This window comes from Myotis brandtii, unplaced genomic scaffold (genome assembly GCF_000412655.1).
Source record: "Myotis brandtii unplaced genomic scaffold, ASM41265v1 scaffold1341, whole genome shotgun sequence".
In the NCBI taxonomy this organism is placed as follows: domain Eukaryota; kingdom Metazoa; phylum Chordata; class Mammalia; order Chiroptera; family Vespertilionidae; genus Myotis; species Myotis brandtii.
This window is the reverse complement of record NW_005354761.1, coordinates 406,542-429,280: the sequence shown is the minus strand read 5'-3', so window position 1 is coordinate 429,280 and position 22,739 is coordinate 406,542. Positions and strand designations below refer to the sequence as shown.

Here is a 22,739-nt window from a genome sequence, read left to right as displayed (position 1 = left end):
TAGAAATATATAAAGATGGAAGGCAAGAATCAGTATTGCCACTACTTGCACCATGACCCTGGGATTCCCAAGTCACTATACTCCTATGTTTTCCTTCTGTAAAACACCAACATACCTTTATCTGAGAGGATGCTGTATGTGTAAACAGGTCAGTTACTGAAAACACACATTGGAAGAAGGGGTATTGAAAGAAGTAAAAAGCACGATGTATTAATTGGAGTTCTTCCCAACTGTAAGCCCTGGGAAGCACTGAGACTAGGGGTTTGTTGGGAGCCCCTGCTCCTCTTCCCCGCCCCCCCTCCTGGTCCTAACACCAGTGACAATCTGGCCAGGGTTTCCTACACTCATGTGTAGATCCAAAGGCGCATAAAGTCATAACTGGCACCCTTGGTTCAGGGCTGCGACATGGCCTCGCAGCCAGGGTATCCAGGTGGGCGCTGCTTCCTGGGTGATGGTGCCCCTCACCTCCCGCTCACGCGGTCCAACGCTGCAGTTGTAGCGAAGAATGCTGGAGGCTCAGTGCCAGGAGCCCCACGCGGACATCTTCCGCGCAGTGGAACACCTGGGGCTCGGTGGGAGCCCCGCAGTTCAACTGAGTAGGCAGGCTCCCAGGACGAATGTGGAGCAGTGGGCTGGCAGAGATGTTGCCTTTTCCTGGTGGTGTTAGCATCATATTGTCCTTGTATCTGGGCACACGCAGGGGGAAGAGGTTGTGCTTGACAGTACTGGCTGATCCAGTGGCAGTCCCATCCCTCACTTTACGTCTTCTCTGAGCCCTTGGGAAGAAGGGTCATCATCAGAAGCCCTGTTCAACCAGCAATCTTCTGCAGCCTCTTTGGTCCTCAGTTTATTCTTTTGTAGAGATAATACCAGCACAGCTACTTCACAAAGCTCATGGCACAGAAGATTGAAAACTAACGTTCCACTGTTACAATCAGGGATGAACATCCTTCATGCTGAAGCTGAGAGTCTACTTTTCATACTCAGTGTTTAACTGTCCCAACACATCAGTAGGAACAAATGAATGACTACAAAGTCTGATGAGTTGTTAAATTATTTGTATCACAGGGCTAATTATGAGTGGTAATTATGTTTGTTGAGCTCTTGTGTGTTTGGTGTTTTGCCAGTTAATTACTTCAATACATTATCATTGAGTGCCAGTGTGTGCCAGGCATTGTTCTCAAGGCTGGTGATTCAGCAGTGAAGCAAACACATGAAATACCCTGTCCATCTGGGGGCTTATATTAGAAAGGGGGAAATCAATAATAAACAAGAACCATAAAGAAAATGTATTGTATGTTAAGAGTGACAAAAGGAGAAAAATTGAGTATGGAAGGGGATAGGGTATGTGAGTAGATGAAAATGGAAATGAGGACAGTCAGGAAAGTCCTCCCTGGAAAGAAGGCATTTGATCAAAGAGAAGGTGAAGGAGAGAACCTTGTGGTTATCTGGGTAGAGGAGATGCAGGACAGTACCTGAAGGTGCTGAAGGAGGAGGGTGTGGTGGAGCTGGGAATGAGGAGAGGAAGCCAGATCATGTAAGGCCTTGTCAGGACTTTGGCTTTACCTGTGAGATGAGATACTATTGAAAGTTTTATGTTTAACTTATCATGAAACACTTCCAACAGCAGAAAAAATATGATAGATCCCATGTAGACATCACTTAGCCTCATCGATTATGCTTTGCAATCTTCTTTCATCAATTATCCTTCTCCTTGATTATTTTTGACTGGACTAATGTATCATTTTACCTGTAAGTATTTTGGTATGTGTTCTAACAGCTTCAACAGTATTCTAAGAGAAGAGTTTTTTTAAACAATATCATTATTAAATGTAATAAAATTAACAATAGTTTCTTGATCTTATCTAATAACCCAATCCATATTCAAATTTCCTCTTGTCTCAGAAATGTCTTTTTGCAGTTGGTTGGTTGGAGTCACTATTCAAGTAAGATCCACTTACTACATTTGGTTGCTTTATGTATTAAGCTTTTAAAACATTTTGTCTTCTTCCTTTTTAGAATGTCATGTGTTTAGTGAGAAGAGTGTATAGGTCATTTGTCCCTTGTAATTTCCCACATTATGAAGTCAAGAATTGCTTCTGTGTGGTATTACTTAAATTGTTTCTCTATTTTCCATATTTCCTGCAAACTAGTGGTCATAATAGAAGCTTGATTAGATTTAGGTTCAGATTTTCTGGCAAAATGCTCCCATGGTCAGAACTGTATAATTCCTTTTGTATCACATCGGGAGGCACTTGTTGACTAGTTTGCCTGTTTCAGTGATATTAAAACTGCACAGTGAATTTAGGTTTTGTATTGATCTACACATTACACACTTTCTCGTGAACTTTTTTTCTAATGAATTTTAGAATCCATTGATGTTCTTGACGTAGATCCATGCCATTGGAGATTCCACATTTTGTGGTTTTCTTTTCATTTCTTTTTTTTTTTTAATTAATCCTCACTCAAGGATTTCCATTGATTTTTAGAGAGAGTGGAAGGGAAAGGGAGAGGCAGAGAGAAACACCGATGTGAGAGAGACACATCGATTGGTTGCCTCCCACATGCCCTCAACCAGAGCTGGGATCCTGTAACTGGGGTATGTGCCCTTGACTGGAATCAAACCCGGAACCCTTCAGTCCACAGACTGAATCTCTATCCACTGAGCCAAACCGGCTAGGGCAGTGGTCGGCAAACTCATTAGTCAACAGAGCCAAATATCAACAGTACAACGATTGAAATTTCTTTTGAGAGCCAAATTTTTTAAACTTAAATTATATAGGTAGGTACATTGTTATTAACTTAATTAGGGTACTCCTAAGGCTTAGGAAGAGCCACACTCAAGGGGCCAAAGAGCCGCATGTGGCTCGCAAGCCGCAGTTTGCCGACCACGGGGCTAGGGGAATTGTGGTTTTCTTAATACTATTTCTTCTTAATTTATTGTCTGGTATTCTTCTGAAAAGAATAACCTCCTTCCTCCTCCAATTATTTGGTTCTCCAAAAATAAGTTTGTGTAAAAAAAACACAAAAGGGAAAAGCATTCTGGAATGGTAAAATAAAGACCACCAAAAATCTGCGCCTCCATTAAAAGCAATGAGGACATTGGGGGGAAAAATGTCAAAGTCAACTTTTTAGAATTCTATACCTTAACCAAAAACTTGCAACAATCTGAGAAGTGTTCATACAAGAAAAATGGCTGACTTTTGGCAACAACCTTTGTGGTGTTTTAACTTGCCCTATTTCCACCCCACCCCCACCACATCATCCTGGTAGTCTTTGAAACCATAGCCTCAGAATGATGGTGACTGAAAACCAGTAGCATAGCAAGCAGCCACTGGAAGGCTCAGAACAGATTCAGAATTCCCCCCAAAAGGCTTCATCTCAGAGAATTGTCACCGTTTGACCAGTATGTCAGCTCTTTGGAAAAGCCTTATTCTTTATTTGACCTGACTCAGAGCTCACTCACTGAGAAAAGCCCAATTACAGGGTGTTTGTGGAATCTGATAGGTGGGTTTTTAAAAATTGTAGCTGCCAGCTACCTAAGGAAGTAATATCAGTAGTAATGCCAGCAGAAAAGAGGCTGGACAAAAACCTTAAAGTGAAAATCTAGGGAATGATATATCCATTAGGGCTCTGTAAAGTTCTGACATATTCCTCGATATCTAGTAGATCTCAAACATGTGCACATGCCAAGGAAAGACCTGAGGAGACTCTGGTCTTAATCTCTGGCTGCTCGAGAGTTTCCTTGTGAGCCAGAAGAAAAGGCTAAGACCGAGTTTCAAACTTTTCAAGTGTTAAAGGCCCTGACATACCTATAGATCCCTTCAGCAAGGGGTAAGAAACTTGTAGGCTCAAGCCACTTATGTACAACTCACTCCAATTCTTAGCTTAACACTAAGTTAAAGTGACTGCACATGACAAAGAATATAGATTTTTTTTTTCAGATTAGTCTAGGGAAATCACTAAACAAACAGCAAAAACAAATGTTGGAATTCTAATAAAAACTGATTTCTAAAGTTGCCTCATTATATTATGTAGAATGTCCAGTTTTAATAAAAAAAATGTTAAGACATACAAAGAAACAGGATAATATACACAGGGGAAAAGGGACATTAATGGAAAATGTCCCAGAGGAAACTCAGATGATAAGCCTAGCAGACATTGACTTTAAATAAGCTATAACAGATATATTGAAAATGCTAAAGAAAATTATAGTTTGCTAAAGAATCAAATGTGCCCTTGACTGGAATCAAACAATATTAAAGAGACTTAAATTATAAATATAGAACTAAATAGAAACTCTAAAGTATAATAACTAAAATAAAAAACTCACCAGAGGGGCTCAATAGCCGATTTGAGCTGTCAGAAGAAAGAATTCAAAAACTCGAAGTTAGGCTAATTAAGATTATCCAGTTTGGTGAAAAGAAACAAAAGTAATGAAGAAAAGTGAACAGAATCTCAGTGATCTGTGGGATACTATTCAGCATAACAACAGAGTCATAAGGAGAAAATGACAAGGACAGGAAAGGGGCATAAAGAGTACTTGAGAAAAAAATAGACAATTTTTTTTCAAATTTGATAAAAAATATTAATCCAAGAAGCTAAACAAATTCCAAGTTAAATAAACTTAAAAGAACCCATATCTAGATACATTGAAGTTAAAATATGAAAAGCTACCTATAGAGAAAAATATCTATAAAGAGGAATAGAAAAGCAAGTTATATTCAAGGAATCCTCAGCAAGATTAACAGCTAATTTATCATAAAGCATTGAGGTCAAAAGACAATGGCATGATAGCTTTAAAGTGATGAAAAAGTATAAAAATCATTTTTGGACAGAGAGAAACCAAGATGGCGGCATAGGTAAACACCGGAAATTACTGCCTTGCACAACCACTTCAAAAATACAACTAAAAGACAAAACGGACATCATCCAGAACCACAGGAAGGCTGGCTGAGTGGAAATTCTACAACTAGAAGGGAAGAGAAAAGCACACTGAGACTCAGAGGAGGTGCGGAAGTAAAGTGCAGAGGTACGGAGGCGCGCGCAAAAAGGGCTGGCAACTGAGGACACAGTTGTCTTTTTCAGTCGGGAGGGAGTCTCAAGCTCCCGAATGCTCTGAACTCCAGTTCCAGGTGAGTCTCTGGGGACCCGGGTGAGTCTCTGGCATCGGTCCGAACTCGAGGGCGGCTTTCTCTCAGAGGTGCTTGCCGAGATTACTGGGACACTGAGACGCAGGGCCTCTTAGGGTAGGACTGAGGAGCAGCCATAGCTGCTTGCTCCACCCTGTTGATCCCCTGAGACTCCGCCCCACCCAAGCTGTGAGCAGAGGCTTTTGCATATGAAAGACCTGGCTCACCCAGAACCACAGGAAGGCTGGCTGAGGAGAGACTCTTCAACTAGAAGGAAAAATAACAGCACACCGAGGCTCAGAGGAGGCGCAGTGTGGAAAATACTCAGGTGCGGAGGTGCGCGCGCAAAGCGGGCTGGTGGCTGAGGGCGCGGTTGTCGTTTTCAATCAGGAGGGAGTCTCAGACTCTGAGCCCCAGATCTGGGCGAATCGCTGGGGACTCGGACTCAAACGGGAGAAGCGGGATTGTCTGGCATCAGTTGGAAGGTAGCTTTCGCTCCGAGGTTTGCAGCGGTTCCTGGGGTTCTGAGAAGCAGAGCCTCTGGGAACGGGACTGAGAGCGGCCATAACTGCTCCCTCCACCCGCCCTGTTGATCCCGCCCCGCCCAAGCCCTGCGCAGAGCCATTTGCCGGATCGCCTCAGGCAAAGGCTAGATTAGCACCTCCCCAGAGGACAGAAGTTTTCCGCGGCAGACACAGCTGATTCACACAGCCAGTCGGCCTGGTGGTCAAATCCCTCTAGTATTAACTACAACAATCAAGGCTTAACTAGAACAAGACTGCGCACAAAGACCACTAGGGGGTGCACCAAGAAAGCATAAAAAATGCGGAGACAAAAAAACATGACAGAAATGGAGGATATAGAGCTAAAAACCGCAATTTTGAGGGCTTGCCATAAACTTTTGGAGAGCTTCACGAAAACTAATGAGACCCTCGATGCTATGATAAAGAAACAACTAGAAATTAAGCATACATGGTCTGAAATAAAGAATATTACACCCAATAGCAGACCAGAGGAGCGCAAGAATCAAGTCAAAGATTCGAAATGCGAAGAAGCGAGAAACACCCAACCGGAAAAGCAAAATGAAAAAAGAATCCAAAAATACGAAGATAGTGTAAGGAGCCTCTGGGACAGCTTCAAGCGTACCAACATCCGAATTATAGGGGTGCCAGAAGATGAGAGAGAGCAAGATATTGAAAACCTGTTTGAAGAAATAATGACAGAAAACTTCCCCTGTGAAAACTTTTCCCTGGTGAAAGAAATAGACTCACAAGTCCAGGAAGCGCAGAGAACCCCAAACAAAAGGAATCCAAAGAGGACCACACCAAGACACATCATAATTAAAATGCCAAGAGCAAAAGACAAAGAGAGAATCTTAAAAGCAGCAAGAGAAAAACAGTTAGTTACCTACAAGAGAGTACCCATAAGATTGTCAGCTGATTTCTCAACAGAAACCATGCAGGCCAGAAGGGAGTGGCAAGAAATATTCAAGGTGATGAATAGCAAGAACCTACAACCAAGATTACTTTATCCAGCAAAGCTATCATTCAGAATTGAAGGTCAGATAAAGAGCTTCACAGATAAGGAAAAGCTAAAGAAGTTCATCACCACCAAACCAGTATTATATGAAATGCTGAAAGGTATCCTTTAAGAAGAGGAAGAAGAAGACTGACTATTCACGGGGGGAAAGGGGTGTGGGGGTGCAGGAAGAGACTGGACAAAAATCATACACCTATGGATGAGGACAGTGGTGGGGGTAAGGGCAGAGGGTGGGGTGGGGACTAAGTGGAGGGGAGCTATGGGGGAAAAAAAGAGGAACAACTGTAATGATCTGAACAATAAAGATTTAATTGAAAAAAATAATTTTTGTAGTTAGAAATGAAGGAGAAATTAGACATTTCTAGGCATATAAAATTTGAGAGAATTTGTTTCTAGCAGGCCTGCCAGATGGGTGGTCTGAGGCCAGACTTTGCTCCTGGCCCAACACCAGCCTCCAGAGGTCCTCCCTGTGTGTTCTTCAGGCTAAAAGGAAGAACATGACACATGAGGTCAGCTCCACATGAGGAAATAAAATTACTAGATAAGTAGATATAAAAGTCAGTATAATTGCATTTTTGTTTGAAAACTTACTGCTGAGAGGGGAAAAAATATGTGTACATATATGTGTATGTGTAGTTTACATGAATTACAAATACATCCCTACAATAGAATGCTGTGCATATTTTGGGGACACTTAAAAATATGCACATCATATACAACCAGAGGCCTGGTGCATGAAATTCACACACTGAGAGGGGATCAGGCCTAAGCCAGCAGTCAGACATCCCTCTCGCAGTCCAGGGCTCTTGCAGTTCGGGACCCCTTGCTCCTTACTGCCCACCTGCTCACTGCTCCTTACTGCTCAGCTTGCTGCTCCTTAGTGCTGCCGTGGCGGTGGGAGAGGCTCCCACCACCATTGCTGCGTTTGCCAGCTGTGAGTCCGGCTTCTGACTGAGTGGCACTCTCCCTGTGGGAGCTCACTGACCACCAGGGGGCAGCACCTTCATTGAGCGTCTACTCCCTGGTGGTCAGTGCGCATCATAGTGACTGGCCGTTCAGTTGATTTGCATATTAGGGTTTCATTATATAGGATGGAACAATTGTTCATGGAGTGAGGAAAGTGAGAGTTGAGTGTGGAGAGCGAAGAAAAAAAATTGAAAACAGAGAAGAGTCCTTACAAACATAACAAAGAATTTGTAACCAGACAATGTACCTAAAATGTTTTTAAAATTCACAATATGAAAAATCATAGAGTAAAATTGTGGGCAAAAAGTTTGGGAATTGAACTTTCTAGAAAAACTAGAATACAGGAGACATTCATTAGTATAGTCTCAATAGTATATGGATATTAAATATACCTTCTTCACTAGGAAAGCTATGCAAATTTTAACAATTTATATATATATATATAAAATCCTAATTTGCAAATAGACCGAATGGCGGAACAACCGAAAAACCGGTCGCTATAACATGCATTGACCACCAGGGGGCACGTGTGGAACATGGCAGGTGACGGCAGCAGGCGGCAGAGTGTGGAACATGGCGGGCATTGGCCTCTGCAGGATAATGGAGCAGGTGAGCAGGGGCGCCAGACCAAGGCAGGGTGCAGGTCGCTGTCATTAGGGCGAGCCTCTGGTGGTTACTGAAAATTCTTTGCTCCCGTGAGCCACAGACCAGCCCGGTGCTCACACCTGCTGCAGCGCTCACACCTGCTGCCAGTGCTAGCCCTATTAACACCTGCTGCTGGCACCAGAGTGGCAATTGGGGCAGCAGCCACTGCTTGCACCCGCTCCAATTGCTCCGCACTGTCAGTGAGTGCGAGGGGGCCGGTGCCATCAGCGCGTGGGAGCAGGGCTCTTGGCAGACTGAGAATCAGGGGCGTGGCAGGAGGGGCTGGGCGGGGGCTTGGAGGATGGGCAGAGACCTGCACCTGTGCCCACTGTGGCCCACAGTTCCTTTCAAGGAGCATGAATTCGTGCACTGGGCCCCTAGTATGTAAAAAGAAAGAAACATTAGAAATTGTGTTTAGAGCTAATCTGCAGAGAGGCCGCCACAGGCAATGGGACTGTTTATAATTTGTGCTAATTTTCATGATTGCCTTGAGTCAGCATTTAGTATATCACCCTATCCATATTTAAATCTTAATCCCACTCCAAAAATATGTGTACCCAAACTTAGAATTTCTCTTGAATGGAAGAATCCCTTAATTTAGGCTGACCAGATTTAACTTGAGAAAAATTAATGCTCACCTCCCCACATAGAAAATAATAACTATATTTATTCATTTAAATTTTTATTAATGAAATGAGGGAAAGGAAATACTGAGATGGACTTAATATGCATTTTTCACAGAAGCCTCTTGAACAAAGTGAAGTTCTTCATTTGCCACTAAAATTTCCCTTTTGAGTGAGGTCATGATGGTTCTTTCATATGTAGGAAAAGGATCACATTCTTCCATGTACCTGAGGTAAGTTTGGTGTTAGTAAATTGATCATTAATACACTCTAAAATAAAGAACTATAGGATTTTGGGTAGAATTTTGGAAAGATTGCTAATAGGAATATGTTCATCATTGAGATTTTAAAATTTAAGCCATGTGCTTTTGATATTTTATAGTTTCTTTTCTTTGCCCCTCCTCTCCCTTTCTTCCTCCCTCCCTGCCTCCCTCCCATTCTTCCTTCATCTCTCCCTCCCCCCTCCTTCTTTCCCTCCCTCCCTCCTTTCCTTTCCTTCCTTCCTTCCTCCCTTCCTTCCTTCCTTTTCTTTGCAGTTCATCATGTAATAGGATTTCAGTATGATTGATAAAATATGATATAGTCACATGTTAAAGCAGTATTGCTCCATATTTATTTCTTATCACCACCCAACCCTGGCAAGAAGCCTCTTAGCCATTTTTTTTCTAACCTTCCTTCCTTCCTTCCTTCCTTCCTTCCTTCCTTCCTTCCTTCCTCCTTGGGTTGAAAGCCAAAGACAATGCTATATGAATAGATAGATCCCAAATCACAGATTGATCATATGAGAACATATGGTTTTCACTTAGCGTAATGTTCTTCAGGTCCATCCATATTGTCATAGAGTAAAATTTTCTTCTTTTTTATGGCCGAGTAGTATTCCATTGTGTAAGTGTACCATAGCTGTTTTATCTGCTCACCTACTGATGGGCACACACTTGGGTTGCTTCCAAATCTTGACTATTGTAAATAATGCTACAATGAATGTAGGGTGCATATGTTCTTTCAAATTAGTGCTTTGGGTTTCTTCAGATAAATTCCCAGAAGTGGAATCACTGGGACCTGAATACCCTGGCCAGGGAGCTGAGAAGCACTTTGAAATGGGAAAAATCTGACAATCCTTTAGATATAATCTAAATGTATTTAAATTATGTTCTTGTTTTCTCCATCTCCCACAATTAAAGTTTATATAGGCAACATTTACAGCATGAAAGCCTGAAATTAGAGCATGACATTCATTTATGCAATAATTTAGCCCCAATCTAGTTTCTTAACCCCCATTTCCATCACTCATCCCCCACAGCTCATTAATTTACTTACCATTCCATAAATATGCCTTGTTTAGTTCACCATCTTAATCTGTAGATTGCTTTGTTTAAATACTCTCTATTTTGAATTAATTTGATAAAATTAATATTGGAGAAGGAATTTCAGAAAAATTTTTCCTTTGGATTGTCTACTTTCTCTTGATACTCAGAAACTGCATCTCCATTTGTACTGCAAAAGGCATTTTCTTTTAAAAATGTGCATGCTAGATGTAATTCCTGAGAAATTAAGGTATTGAAAGCCTGATATCTGGATCACTGATTGCCTTTCTATAAATTTTCTGATTTTTTTCTCTCCATTGCTAGTTTGTTGTTGTTGTTAATTCTCACCAGAGGTCCTATTTTTCCTTGTGTGCCCACCATTGACCCCTTCTTGCCTGCCCCCACAACTCTCCTCAGGCCATCACCAGCCTATTGTCTGTGTCCATGGTTATGCATACATGCATACAAGTTCTTTGATTGATCTCTTCCCACCCACCTCCACCTTCCCTCTGAGATTCCACAATCAGAGTGTAGAATCCATTGCTTTTTTAGAGAGAGTGGAAGGGAGGGAAGAAAGAATGGGGAAGAGAGAGAAAGAGAAACATCCACGTTGAGAGACACATCCACTGGTTGCCTTCCACATGCATTCCTACCAGGAGGCTGGGGAGTGAACCTGCAACCGAGGTACGTGCCCTTGGCTGGGAATTGAACCTGGGACCTTTTGGTCCATAGGCTGATGATCTAACCATTGAGCAACCAGCCAGGGCTCCATTGCTAGTTTTTGAGATCCTAAGAAACACATCATTTGAGGAAGCTTTTCTATATTCTGGTGTATAATTTCTATCACCTTACATTTGGAAAAAATCACATTTTGCTAGGGATAAAATCTGACAGTCTTGGGTTTTACATGCTAGGACTTATCCATATCATTTTTGCCTCACCTCATAGCTTAGACCCAAAGTTTCCTTTGGTCTCTTCCATTTCTTCACATTATTTAAGCATTTTGCTCTTATTTCCATTCTCCTATCAGAGCAATGGTTGACTTCATCTCAGTCATTTGTAGTTTAGTATGAATGAGTTTCAGTGCCTATTCCTACTAGATGCTTGAAGTGGAGGAAAATATCAGGATAGCGATGGCTTCACCCAAGTACGTATGAAGTTCTAGAACCAGCAATATTTGAGAACAGGATCTGTCAGCAGCTCCTTCCCTCTTTTCTCTCAACTTTCCTTTTCCTTTTCCTACGCTAAGAGTCCTAGGCATTCTTATTCTTTCCTAAATCTCCCTCTGTTTCTGGTCTGGGCTATATGGACAAGTCACTCTCTGCTTCATGTTAATTTTATACTCCTTCTAAGCAGTTCTTATGATTGTACTAATTCTTAAAGCTGAGGCTGTTTTGTGGGTACTGGGGAGGAAAAGCAGGTGTATTTTTCATCAAAGTTTTCTGCTTCAGTGATGTTGAGGTCAATTGGAGATAAAGTTTTTTGAAATAGGAGGAAGGGAAAATAACTTCATTGAAATGATTTTTACCATCTTTCCAACTTCTTAGTTACCTATTCAAAAATCTTGGTTTCTGAAAACACCAAATGTCCCAAATTTTTGATGTTCAACTTGTTCTCTCAAAATTTGAGAATTAAAGGTATGAGACTTCAGCATTTCCATATTCCTGTGCCTTTTAACAACCTCTACAGTTCCCCCTCCCCTCCAGGGGAATTATCTGTTGAATTGAACAGGCCTGTGTCAGAAAGTCATATATCTTCTATTTTATTCTCTCATGAGGTGTAAACATAAAAATATCCTGTAATATAAAACACCTTTGTCTAGGGCAAATCATTTACCTTCAATTGTATAGAAATTATTGTAGTGCACAATAGCTAGTGCAGAGTGTTTTTAGCTACTTCTAATCAGAGTTTACAGACGACTTTATACTTAATTCTTATAAAAACCTAATTCTTCAAACAGGGTTCATAATAGAACACAATATCTTCTGATTCACCAAGGGAGATATGAGATACTCACCACATCTTTATTATCTTCCATGTTTTGCTTTGCATACCCAATTGGTCACGATACATGAGACAATCAACTCCAAGGTGATGAATATGAACAAATACTGTGAAAGCATTTTACCACTTCTCTGTTTCCAAAAATAAAATGTACATTCCTTATATCTTTATATGTTAACACTTTAAAAATAAAGGTATATAAAATTGCAGGAAGGTAAAAAAAAAATAGAAAAGAAAAAAATTGCCCAATATATTTCCCACCCTCAACAACTATGGTTACTTATATATATTTCTGTTGATAATAATGTTAACTAACAATTATTGAGGAAGATTATAAACTGATAAATTTCTGCCAAATGGTTAATGAACGTCATTGTCTGTGTTTTCTTATTGTGGATATGGTCAGCAAATTTTCTTTGAGTCCAATGAACCTCTGAAGAAGATGGAATGGAGATACACTTGAGGTTCAGTGTTATAGAACTTATTACTTAACAGAGAGATGTTCAAACTTAAGTCTGTTGTTAGAAAAGAACCCAAAGGGGAATTCACAGCGAAGGAAGAGGAAGTTTGAGTCTGTGCCCTAGGTTTATGTGTCCTGAGGGTAGGTGGTTTCCTCTCAGGATTGCCCCAATAGACACATATCCTTGCAGGATCCTTGGATTGGGAATAAGAATACAAAATCTGCAATATTTGGAAACCCAACCCTGAAGGACCAAAGCGCTTTTGTGACAAGGCCACCATAGACTCTCTGGATCAGTTTTCAATATTGATATCACTTAATGGAAACTGAAGCCAGGACAATGGAAGTTGGGCATGTTGGTGGACCGTTGAGATGCTCCAGGGTTATATCAACTAGAGATTTTATTTTTTATTTTTTAAAAATCATCATCCAAAGATACCTTTCCATTGATTTTTAGAGAGAGTGGAAGAGAGAGGGAAAGATGGAGAGAAATATCAATGTGAGAGAAACACATTGATTGGTTGCCTCCTGCATGTTCCCTGACCAGGGCCCAGGCTGGGGAGGAGCCTGCAACCAAGGTACATGCTCTTGATCAGAATCAAACCTGGGACCCTTCAGTTCACAGGCCGAAGCTCTATCCACTGAGCCAAACCGGTTAGGGCTCAACTGCAGATTTGAAGTCAATGCTGAACCTTTGATTCTCAATGTTCTGAATAAATGATAGGTTTAACAGGAAAAGGGCCTCGAGATGAAGATCTTGAATTCCTTGCTAATATGAACATTGGTTGTTCAAGAGATGAATTAGATAAATGAAAGAGTTAAGACTATAATTATACTCCAATTCAGTAAAAGGTGGCATTCCTATTGTACAAATATAATTTTAAGTAATATCTAACATATGTATTTAAGATTTCACTTAAAGGTGTCCTTCAGGGTATGTGACATAAAATATTAGCACCCCTACAGCAAAAAGATGGTTCTTTGAAGTGCCATTTAATTGATTTCTGTTTGATTTTAATTTTGTGTAGTGAAATAACTTGGAATTTGGACCATGCTCAATTAGGATAAATGTTCTGCGTAGCCCTGTGGATCCTGAGCAAGTAGCTTAACATTTTAAAGCTTATTCATTTAATTGAATCAGAGATATAAATTATTCCCTGAGTAAATTTGCAATCCCACTTGCTATAAAATCCTATTCAAAGCTACGCAGAAAGAAGAAAATTCAGCAAAATGCAAACCAACATATTGAAGTAAGGAGAGCTTTCTGATTTAGGCTAGGAACTTAAATACAGGTGACATCCTCAATTCAGAAAAGTTGGTTTTTAGGTCTTGATTTGAGACCAGCTATTTTGACCTCTGGCAAGCCATGGGCAGATGGGATATAAGAAGTGGAATCCATAGAAAAGGCTTTGGAACCTATGGCTTTAATTCCTACCCAACTTGCTTAGCACTGACTGTCATCTCCTTGCCCTTCTGGTTTCTTCTCTCTGTACCAACAAATCTATATAGATAGGTGCACATATGTCCACAGTCCCACATTCACAGAAACACAGGTATACACACATACTGAAGCATAAACATAAGTACACTTAAACAGACTCACATAGACCTGCTGATAGACAAACACACAAAGCAGGGGGTGCAAAAATATCCACCGTCATGTGCATACAGAACTGAGTACACATGCATTCCAAGTTACATCCATGTACAGAGTTCAGCTTTATTTTGCCTGCAGACTATATCTCTGACATTGAACATAAATCCCTGGGTACCACAAGTACATAAGGATACTATTTCCTTCTTTAAAGATCTAATCTTGCTATAATAAACTTGATCTTTTAAGGCCTGGGAAGACTGGCTTCAGACATATAGGTACCTGGAAACAATAGAACTATTATAAAAATATCTTGGTTATCCGGTGGGCTAGATTTGAATCTAATGCTAACTCACTCAAAATACATCTATTAATATTTATAATATACTCCATTTGGGTACTTGAGGTTTTGGGTGATCCTAGCTTTAGGAATGTAACCTGTGGTTTGAACTACATTTGTAGTAGGTGCATGTGCCAAAGAGTAACCTAATGATGAAGTTCATTGGCATATCTTGCATAATACTTAAATATTTTGATCACTCATTTAAAATGTAATTCTAAATTTGAGCCCTCTCAGTGTGGCTTAACAGTTGAGGATCAACCTAAGAAACAAGAGGTTCAATTGGTTTGATTCTTGGTCAGGGCACATGCCCAGCTTGTGCGCTTGATCCCCAGTAGGGGTGCATGCATGTTCCTCTCTCATTGGTGTTTCTGTCTTTCTATCCCTCTCCCTTCCTCTCTAAATATCACTGAAAAAATATTTTAAAAATTGTGATGAAATTCTCATAGAAATCTGGTGTTTACCTGAGGCCAAATAACAGCATCTGAATTTAAATTGGATGCGATAAACTCAAGTGATAGTAAAAGTAGACCAATCACTGCAATGCAGGCACTCATGATATTCACTGCTATAGCATAGGACACCTGGAATAGAACAAAAGAACCACCTGGTCACTGAAAGTTACCCACATGCATCACTGGTAAATATATTCCAGTAGAAGATTTATATAAATTCTGATCATTTCAGAATTGCAAGGTCAACTGTCAGAACTGCAGGATTCCAATAGGACGGAACAATTTTGGAGAAAATAAAACTTTTGATGTAGCATGCATGTCTTTTGTCCTTCACTGACAAATAATCATTAAAAGTCTATTCTGTACCATGCAAACTATGTTCTGCATTATTAGATAAGGAGGCAGAAAAGAAATGGACTCTGCACTCAAGGGGCTTTCAGACTATTGAGGAGAACAAATAAATATTTATTAAAAGTAAATACAGTGTTAAAAATGTTAACATTATAGGCAAATTCATAGTGCCATTCATGGTCAGAGTACCAGAGTGCTAATATCCCAGAAGTTTACTATGGTTCATTTTAGAGTGCAAGGAGGAGATTGTAGGGAATTTTTTTTTTTTTTGGAGAGATAGGTGCTATCTAGATAGATATTTAGGATTTTATCTTAAAGGTGGTGGGGCTTTACTGTTGCTGGAGGTGCCTACTCTGTTTTCAGGCCACTCTTGTCAGGCTATATACTCCAGACAAATGTGTATATATAATGTCACTGCATAATCACACTTCGTCCATATGAGGTCAGAGAGGTGGTAAGTCCTATGATATTGCTATTGGAAAAATCCTTCCCTTATACTTCCTGTTGTCATTTGCACTGATGAAATTCTATCTTATATGAATTAGATAATAAATATGAAAAATTCAACTACTGGATTCTGAAACCTACCTCACTGGATACATCATATGTTTATCTAAATTGTTACTCATTGTTGTACAGTAATCTCAGCTTATTCTTTTGGGACAAATATCCCTTAAAGAAAGACAATCCCATTAACATAAAATGTTCATTAATTCACTCTTATAACCTAAACATCCAACAGTATTGTTTAGTAAGTTATAGTATATAAATGTAATGCAATCTTTAAAATGATGAATTTCCAATTACATGTACAAATGATTATACCATAATAAATTTTTATTTCAAAGAAGAGCCACCTTTATTGAGGAAATGAATCCATAAGGCCACTTGCAACAGTTCTTCTGTGCAGCATGGAGTTTTATTGGCAAAGGCTTTTCTGAATACGACAAGCAGAGCACTTATTCTGGTTCCTGGTCTAGGTTGGGGTGTGTTGGAGTGCAGTGTACAAGTAAAAGTATGGAGGAACTGGAACACTCATAACCTGTGGGTACACTGCTTTGCAAAACAATTTGATAGGTTCTCAAGAAGTTAAGCATACATATGACTCAGGTATTTATCGAAGAAAAATAAAAGCATATGTCTATACTAAAACTAGTAGGAGAATGTTCATGGTAGCTTTATTTGTAAGAGCTCAAAACTGGAAACATTGCAAATTCCATCAACAGGTGACTAGATAAACAAATTGTGGCATATGCATACAATGGCATATGACTCAGAAATAAGCAGGAATTATTGGTATGCATGGATTAATCTTGAAATAATCATGCTGAATAAAAGAAGTCAGATAAAAAAAGAGTGTATACTTCTTTGTGATTCTATTTATATAAAATGCTAGGAAATGTATAATTACATTAATATAACATTCTAAAAAACAAACTAATTTATAGTGACAAGAAACAGATAAGTGTTGCCTGGATTATCAAGGGCACAAGGAAACTTTGAGAGTGATGGTTATTTCACGATTGATGATCGTTATTTGATTGTGTTAATGATGTATCAGATAGTATACTTGAAATTTTTTAAGCCTGTTGTTTATTGTATATCAATTATGTGTCAATAAGGCGATTAAAAATAAAAAAAAAACATGAAGAGCACTATGTAAAAGCCAGATATGGTGGTAAAAAAAGTGTGAAGCATGGCATAAACTTCTCCCTGCCATCTACTACAAAGTTACTTTTTTAGTAATGTTTAAAAGTAGAGAATATATAAATATTATTTTAAGAAATAATACTTGTTACTTTATTATATTCACTGTAAAGTATTAACTATTAATCTTTATTAAGAGTTCTAGGCTTTTTTCTAAAAGAACTAAAAAGTTCAGATAATGGTTTCTGAACATTTAGTCTAATTTTAGTATACATATATGATACACACACAATAGTATTATCAGCTATCTGTCTCCTTCTGCCTCTCAAACTCTAGTACTTCTGATATTGTTCTTTTGATGGTGTCCTATTGATCACATAGGTTTAGTTTCCTTTTTTTCTTTGTTTTCCTTTGACTTAGGTATTTAAAAATTCCTAGCCTCTAACTCACTGATTTTAACTTCTGTTTGGTAGATATGGTTGTTGATGTTCTCTTGCATTTTTCATTTCATCTCGTCAATTCTTCAGCTCCTGCTTTTCTTTTGGGTTCTTTTTTATGATTTATATGTCTTTGTTAAATTTCTCATTTTGTTTAGGTATTGTTTTTCTGATTTTATTGAATTGTCTTTCTGTGTTTTCTTTTGGCTCATTGAATTTCCTCAACAAAACAACTATCTTGAATTCTTTATCAGGTAAATCACAGAATCCCATATTTTTTGGTTAAGTTACTGGAAGTCTATTGTGAGATTTTAATGATGTTACAGTTCCTTAATTCTTCATGTTCCTTGAAGTTTTGCGTTGTTATTTTCACATTTGGAAAAGCACTCATCTCCTCCAATCTTTACTAGTTGTTTTCAGATAGGAGATCCTTTTTGTAGCTGGGGCTTTCTCCTACTTTGCATAGGTACACTTGTTCCATGCTTCTTGCTCCCTCTTGTGGCCGAATTCTTTAGCTTGTATGTCTTCTCTCTTTTTGTGTGTGTTAATCCTCACCTGAGTATATTTTTCCATTGATTTTTAGGGAGAGGAGCAAAGAGAGGAAAAGACAGAGAGAAACATCGATGTGAGAGAAACATATCAATTGGTTGCCTCCTGCACGAGCCCTGATCAGGGCCCGAGCCGGAGAGGAGCCTGCGACCAAGGTACATGCCCTAGACTGGAATTGAACCCTTTGGTTTACAGGCCACCGCTCTATCCATTGAGCAACCTGCTAGGGCTTGTATGTCTTCTCTTGATCTTGCAACTCACCAGATAGGCTGCTGGAAACCTTTCTTTCTTTCTTCTTTAAAATATTTTATTTATTTATTTTTATTTATTGATTTGAGAGATAGAGAGGAAGAGATTTAGATAGATGATAGATAGATAGATAGATAGATAGATAGATAAACATTGATTTGTTGTTCCACTTATTTGTGTATTCATTGGTTGATTCTTGCATGTGCCCTGACCAGAGATCAAACTCCCAAAGGTGATGCTATATCTCAAGTTTGTGATTTCTCCCTTCTGTAAACCATGGCCTGTTTTCTGTTGGCATTCCCTGTCTACTGAAGCTCAATCTTTCACTACCCTTAGGCACACAAGGAGCAAGCCTCAGGGTGGAGTAGGTATGGGTTTGGCACTTTGGATGTTGAGGTAGCTGTGGACCAGATTAGGGGATCTTTCTGTGAAGTTTGTTTAATTTCCAGTGTTCCGAAATCATGAATTTTAGTTATTTTGCTGATATTTCCCTTGCTTTGTGGAAGGATGAGCCCATGGAGTTGCTTACTCTGCCATTCTAAAAATCAATCTTCTAGCATTAATGTTCAAAACTATTCTAATTACTTATTCTTCCACTTTACTACCTCTCAACATAAAACTGAATACTCTCTAAAAGGGAATCAACATAATATCTACAATATCTCACACCCATTGCCCACAATACAATCAAAAGTTTCTAGACATATGAAGAAGGAAGAAAGAAGGTAATAAAGGATACTGGGTCATTTCAAGATATCCAAATTTACATGTCATAACCAACATTTTAATTTGCATTAAATAATATAACATCTAGAAATTTAACTCCATGATTAACTTCATACATCCTGAATGATTTTTATGGCTAATAAAATATAACAAAGATTTCAGTAATTGGAGTGTATCCTTTTTGGGGTGAAAAAATGCAGTAGAAACTTAAATTTCTTATATTTTAAAAATTTACCCTCCAAAAATTTGATTATATTTCTAGTGACCAAGAGACAATACTACCTCCTTATTAACTCTGTTTCTTTTGGCAAATAAAACTTATCTCTAGAGTTGCTACAAACATTCTGACTTACCAAGATCTGTGTCCGATTCTTCTCTAACATTATTGTAAGGAGTCCTGAGAAAAGAAACTGGAAATAAAATTCAGATTGATTAATACCATGCATTACATTTATAGGAATGCATAAAGAATAAGAGAATTCTGGAATATTGTAATATGAAGAATATCATCTTAATGCTTTAGCAGGATCATTGAGAAAATCATCTAAGAAATAATTCAATGGTTCTCTAGTACAGAGATAGGAAAAGGCATGAAATCTCTGATCACTAATATAACAGATGTATTGGAAATGAAACCTAGGGAAACCTTGAGGTCACTTTGTGGGACAAAAGGAGTGTCAAATTATAATTAATTTTTGTTGATTATAATTTATTTAGCCCATATGTGAATGATAAGAAAATATATCCAGTTAATAAGTTTACTCCTAGACAATGTTATATTTTGCTGATTTCACATGTGAATACTTTTAATATAATGTTAAAATATTTTATTAAAATAAAACATTCAGAAAACTTTTCAGGTTCCTCTTGCATATTTAAATATAAGAATCACATAATGTCTTCCATGAGTAGCTTGTTCTGAGACCGCCAACATTTCCTAAAACTTGTAGAAAGATGGCAGTTATGGTGTATTATAAATTTCTTTTTTCACTGATGAAATTTTTATGCATGCATGGAATACCCACAGCATTAAAAAAAAACTATTTTTTAGTAGTAGAAAGAAGGAATGTTCTATACTCAGAAAAATGGGGCCAACACTAAATAGCATTTTGGGATCAGAAGGATCTGTATTTGAATTCTTTGCACTTTGTGTTTTATGGGACTCTAAGGGAAATTACTTAAGCTATGTTTTAGTTTTGCTTTTTTCATTGGTAAAGTGGGGGTTAATATTTTCTATGTAGTTGTATTACTGTGTTGCTGTTGTAACAGTTACATATAAAGCAATTCCCTGAATTATTTACAGTCTACTCCTACCTAAGGCTCAGAACTATGTTTACCAGAATTTCTTTCCTTGGATGGTTCCTAGTTATAACTGTCCAAGAGAAAATCTCAAGCAATATTTGGAAAGGAGAAGGGAAGCCTAAACTATTACTCTCAGAAAGTCATAGCAGTCAGACTAACCCTGATTTTATGGGGTATAACAGATTTATTATATTCCAGTTTTCTCTATTCGAACATTTATATTTGTCAGGCAAGGGTTAGTGATATGTAAAAGAACACATGGGGGCCATTTTCAATAGGATCAAAGGAGACCTCTTAAGAAAGTAACATGAAAGCTAAGCTCATAGGACAAGAGTGACCAGAGTCTTGAAAACTGAAGGAAAGAGTTGCCCAGAAAGAGAAAATGCAAGCACTCACAGAGGAGAAATCTTTATTTTTTCAAGGACCAGTGTACCTGGATGTATTTTTCATTTTATTTTATTTTTTTAAAAATATATTTTATTGGTTTTTTTACAGAGAAGAAGGGAGAGGGATAGAGAGTTAGAAACATCGAAGAGAGAGAAACATCGATCAGCTGCCTCCTGCACACCCCCTACTGGGGATGTGCCTGCAACCAAGGTACATGCCCTTGACCGGAATTGAACCCGGACCCTTCAGTCCGCAGGCCAACGCTCTATCCACTGAGCCAAACCAGTTAGGGCTGGATGTATGTTTTATTTAACCATTAAAAATAAAAATAGAATAACAATAGCCTCTAACTCACTAGATAATTTAAAGAATTAATATAGAAGCTAACATACCAAATTTGATTCACTGTCAGCAATTTTCTTCTGGAATTGTCTAATGCTAAGTAGCAAAACTTAGAATTTTGTCTTTAAGTAAAATTTTGATTTGACCTTTTAATTACCCCATGCAAGGATTACAGATTATAATGTTTTACTTACTATTCATGTTGGAAATAGGTACACACATTATATTGACAACATAAGAACCAGAGCTAACGTTTTTATGAAGGTCCCATAAAAATAATTGAAAACACAGAAGGTATTTTGAAGGGTTGAGAAATGAAAGCATAGTAATTAAAACATTCTTTTTTTTTTTAATCCTCACCTGAGGACATGCTTAGACAAAGAAAGAGGGGGGAAAGAGAGAGAGAGAGAGAGATCAAATGGTTGTTTTCAGGATGATGCTAAACCAACTGAGCTACTCTGGCCTGGGTGAAAACATTCTCGATTGTGAATAACATCCATGTTATTATCTCAACCAGAAATACTTTTAAAGGCCTTTTCTCACCTCTCCCCCATAATTTGTCTGGCACTTAAAAGAATGTAAACACTTAAAAAAAAAAAAAAAAAGAATAGCTCTGGTCGGTTTGCACAGTGGTTAGAGTATTGGCCTGCACACCAAAGGGTCCTATGTTCCATTCCCAGTCAAGGGCATGTACCTCAGTTGCAGGCTTGATCCCCAACCCGGTGCGTGCGGGAGATAACCAATTGATGTATCTCTCTCACATTGATGTTTCTCTTCCCACCTGGCTTCCACTCTATCTAAAAGTAATAGAAAAATATCCTCAGGTGAGGATTAAAAAAAAGAAGAAGAAGAATGTTTCCTAGTCTGAACTGTAAATTTGTTGAGATTAAGTAACATATTATTTAATTGCTTTTAATTCTCACATCTAGAAAAATGATAACACAGATTAAATAATAAATAAATGTTGCTTGAATAAAATTAAAACATATATTAATAGAGGAAATACTAGTCTCCAAAAATTATTTGAGTTAAAAAAATCTCAAATAATTTTAAATATGACTTGATCATATCAAAAATATAAATATATGTGGTAATTTTTACAATGGCAACCTGGTTTTTAACCAGACTATTATTTAAGATACTAGAACAGTGGCGAACCTTTTGAGCTCGGCGTGTCAGCATTTTGAAAAACCCTAACTTAACTCTGGTGCCGTGTCACATATAGAAATTTTTTGATATTTGCAACCATAGTAAAACAAAGATGTATATTTTTGACATTTATTTTATTAATTTAAATGCCATTTAACAAAGAAAAATAAACCAAAAAACTGAGTTTGCATGTCACCTCTGAGTTTGCATGTCATAGGTTCGCCATCACTGTACTAGAAGCTCAGTGCACAAAATTTGTGCATGAGACGGGGTCCTTCTCACCCTCTTGTAATCTGGGACTCCTTGGGGGTTGTCCGCCTGCCACTTTAGGCCCAACCCCACAGCGGGATTGGGCCTAAACTGGCAGTCGGACATCCCTCTAGCAATCCAGGACCACTGGCTCCTAACCGCTCACTTGCCTGCCTGCCTGATTGCCCCTAACCACTCGCCTGCCTGCCTGCCTGATCTCCCCTAACTGCTCCCCTGCCTGCCTGATCACCCCTAACCACTCTGCCTGCCTGATCACCCCTAACCACTC

At 38.6% G+C, this 22,739-nt stretch overlaps 1 protein-coding gene across 1 annotated transcript in view; it reads right to left on the bottom strand.

Annotated features, from left to right (window-relative positions):
• Positions 1-472: 472 nt before the first annotated feature.
• The window catches only part of MS4A13 (membrane-spanning 4-domains, subfamily A, member 13), a 63,420-nt gene continuing 41,153 nt past the window's right edge, over positions 473-22,739 (bottom strand). Inside the window, exons 7-8 of the mRNA XM_005860456.1 lie at positions 1,476-1,566; positions 473-776 (exon numbers count right to left, since the gene is read on the bottom strand). Of these exons, the coding sequence (XP_005860518.1) occupies positions 473-776; positions 1,476-1,566 (395 nt within the window). The remainder of the gene's footprint in view (positions 777-1,475; positions 1,567-22,739) is intronic.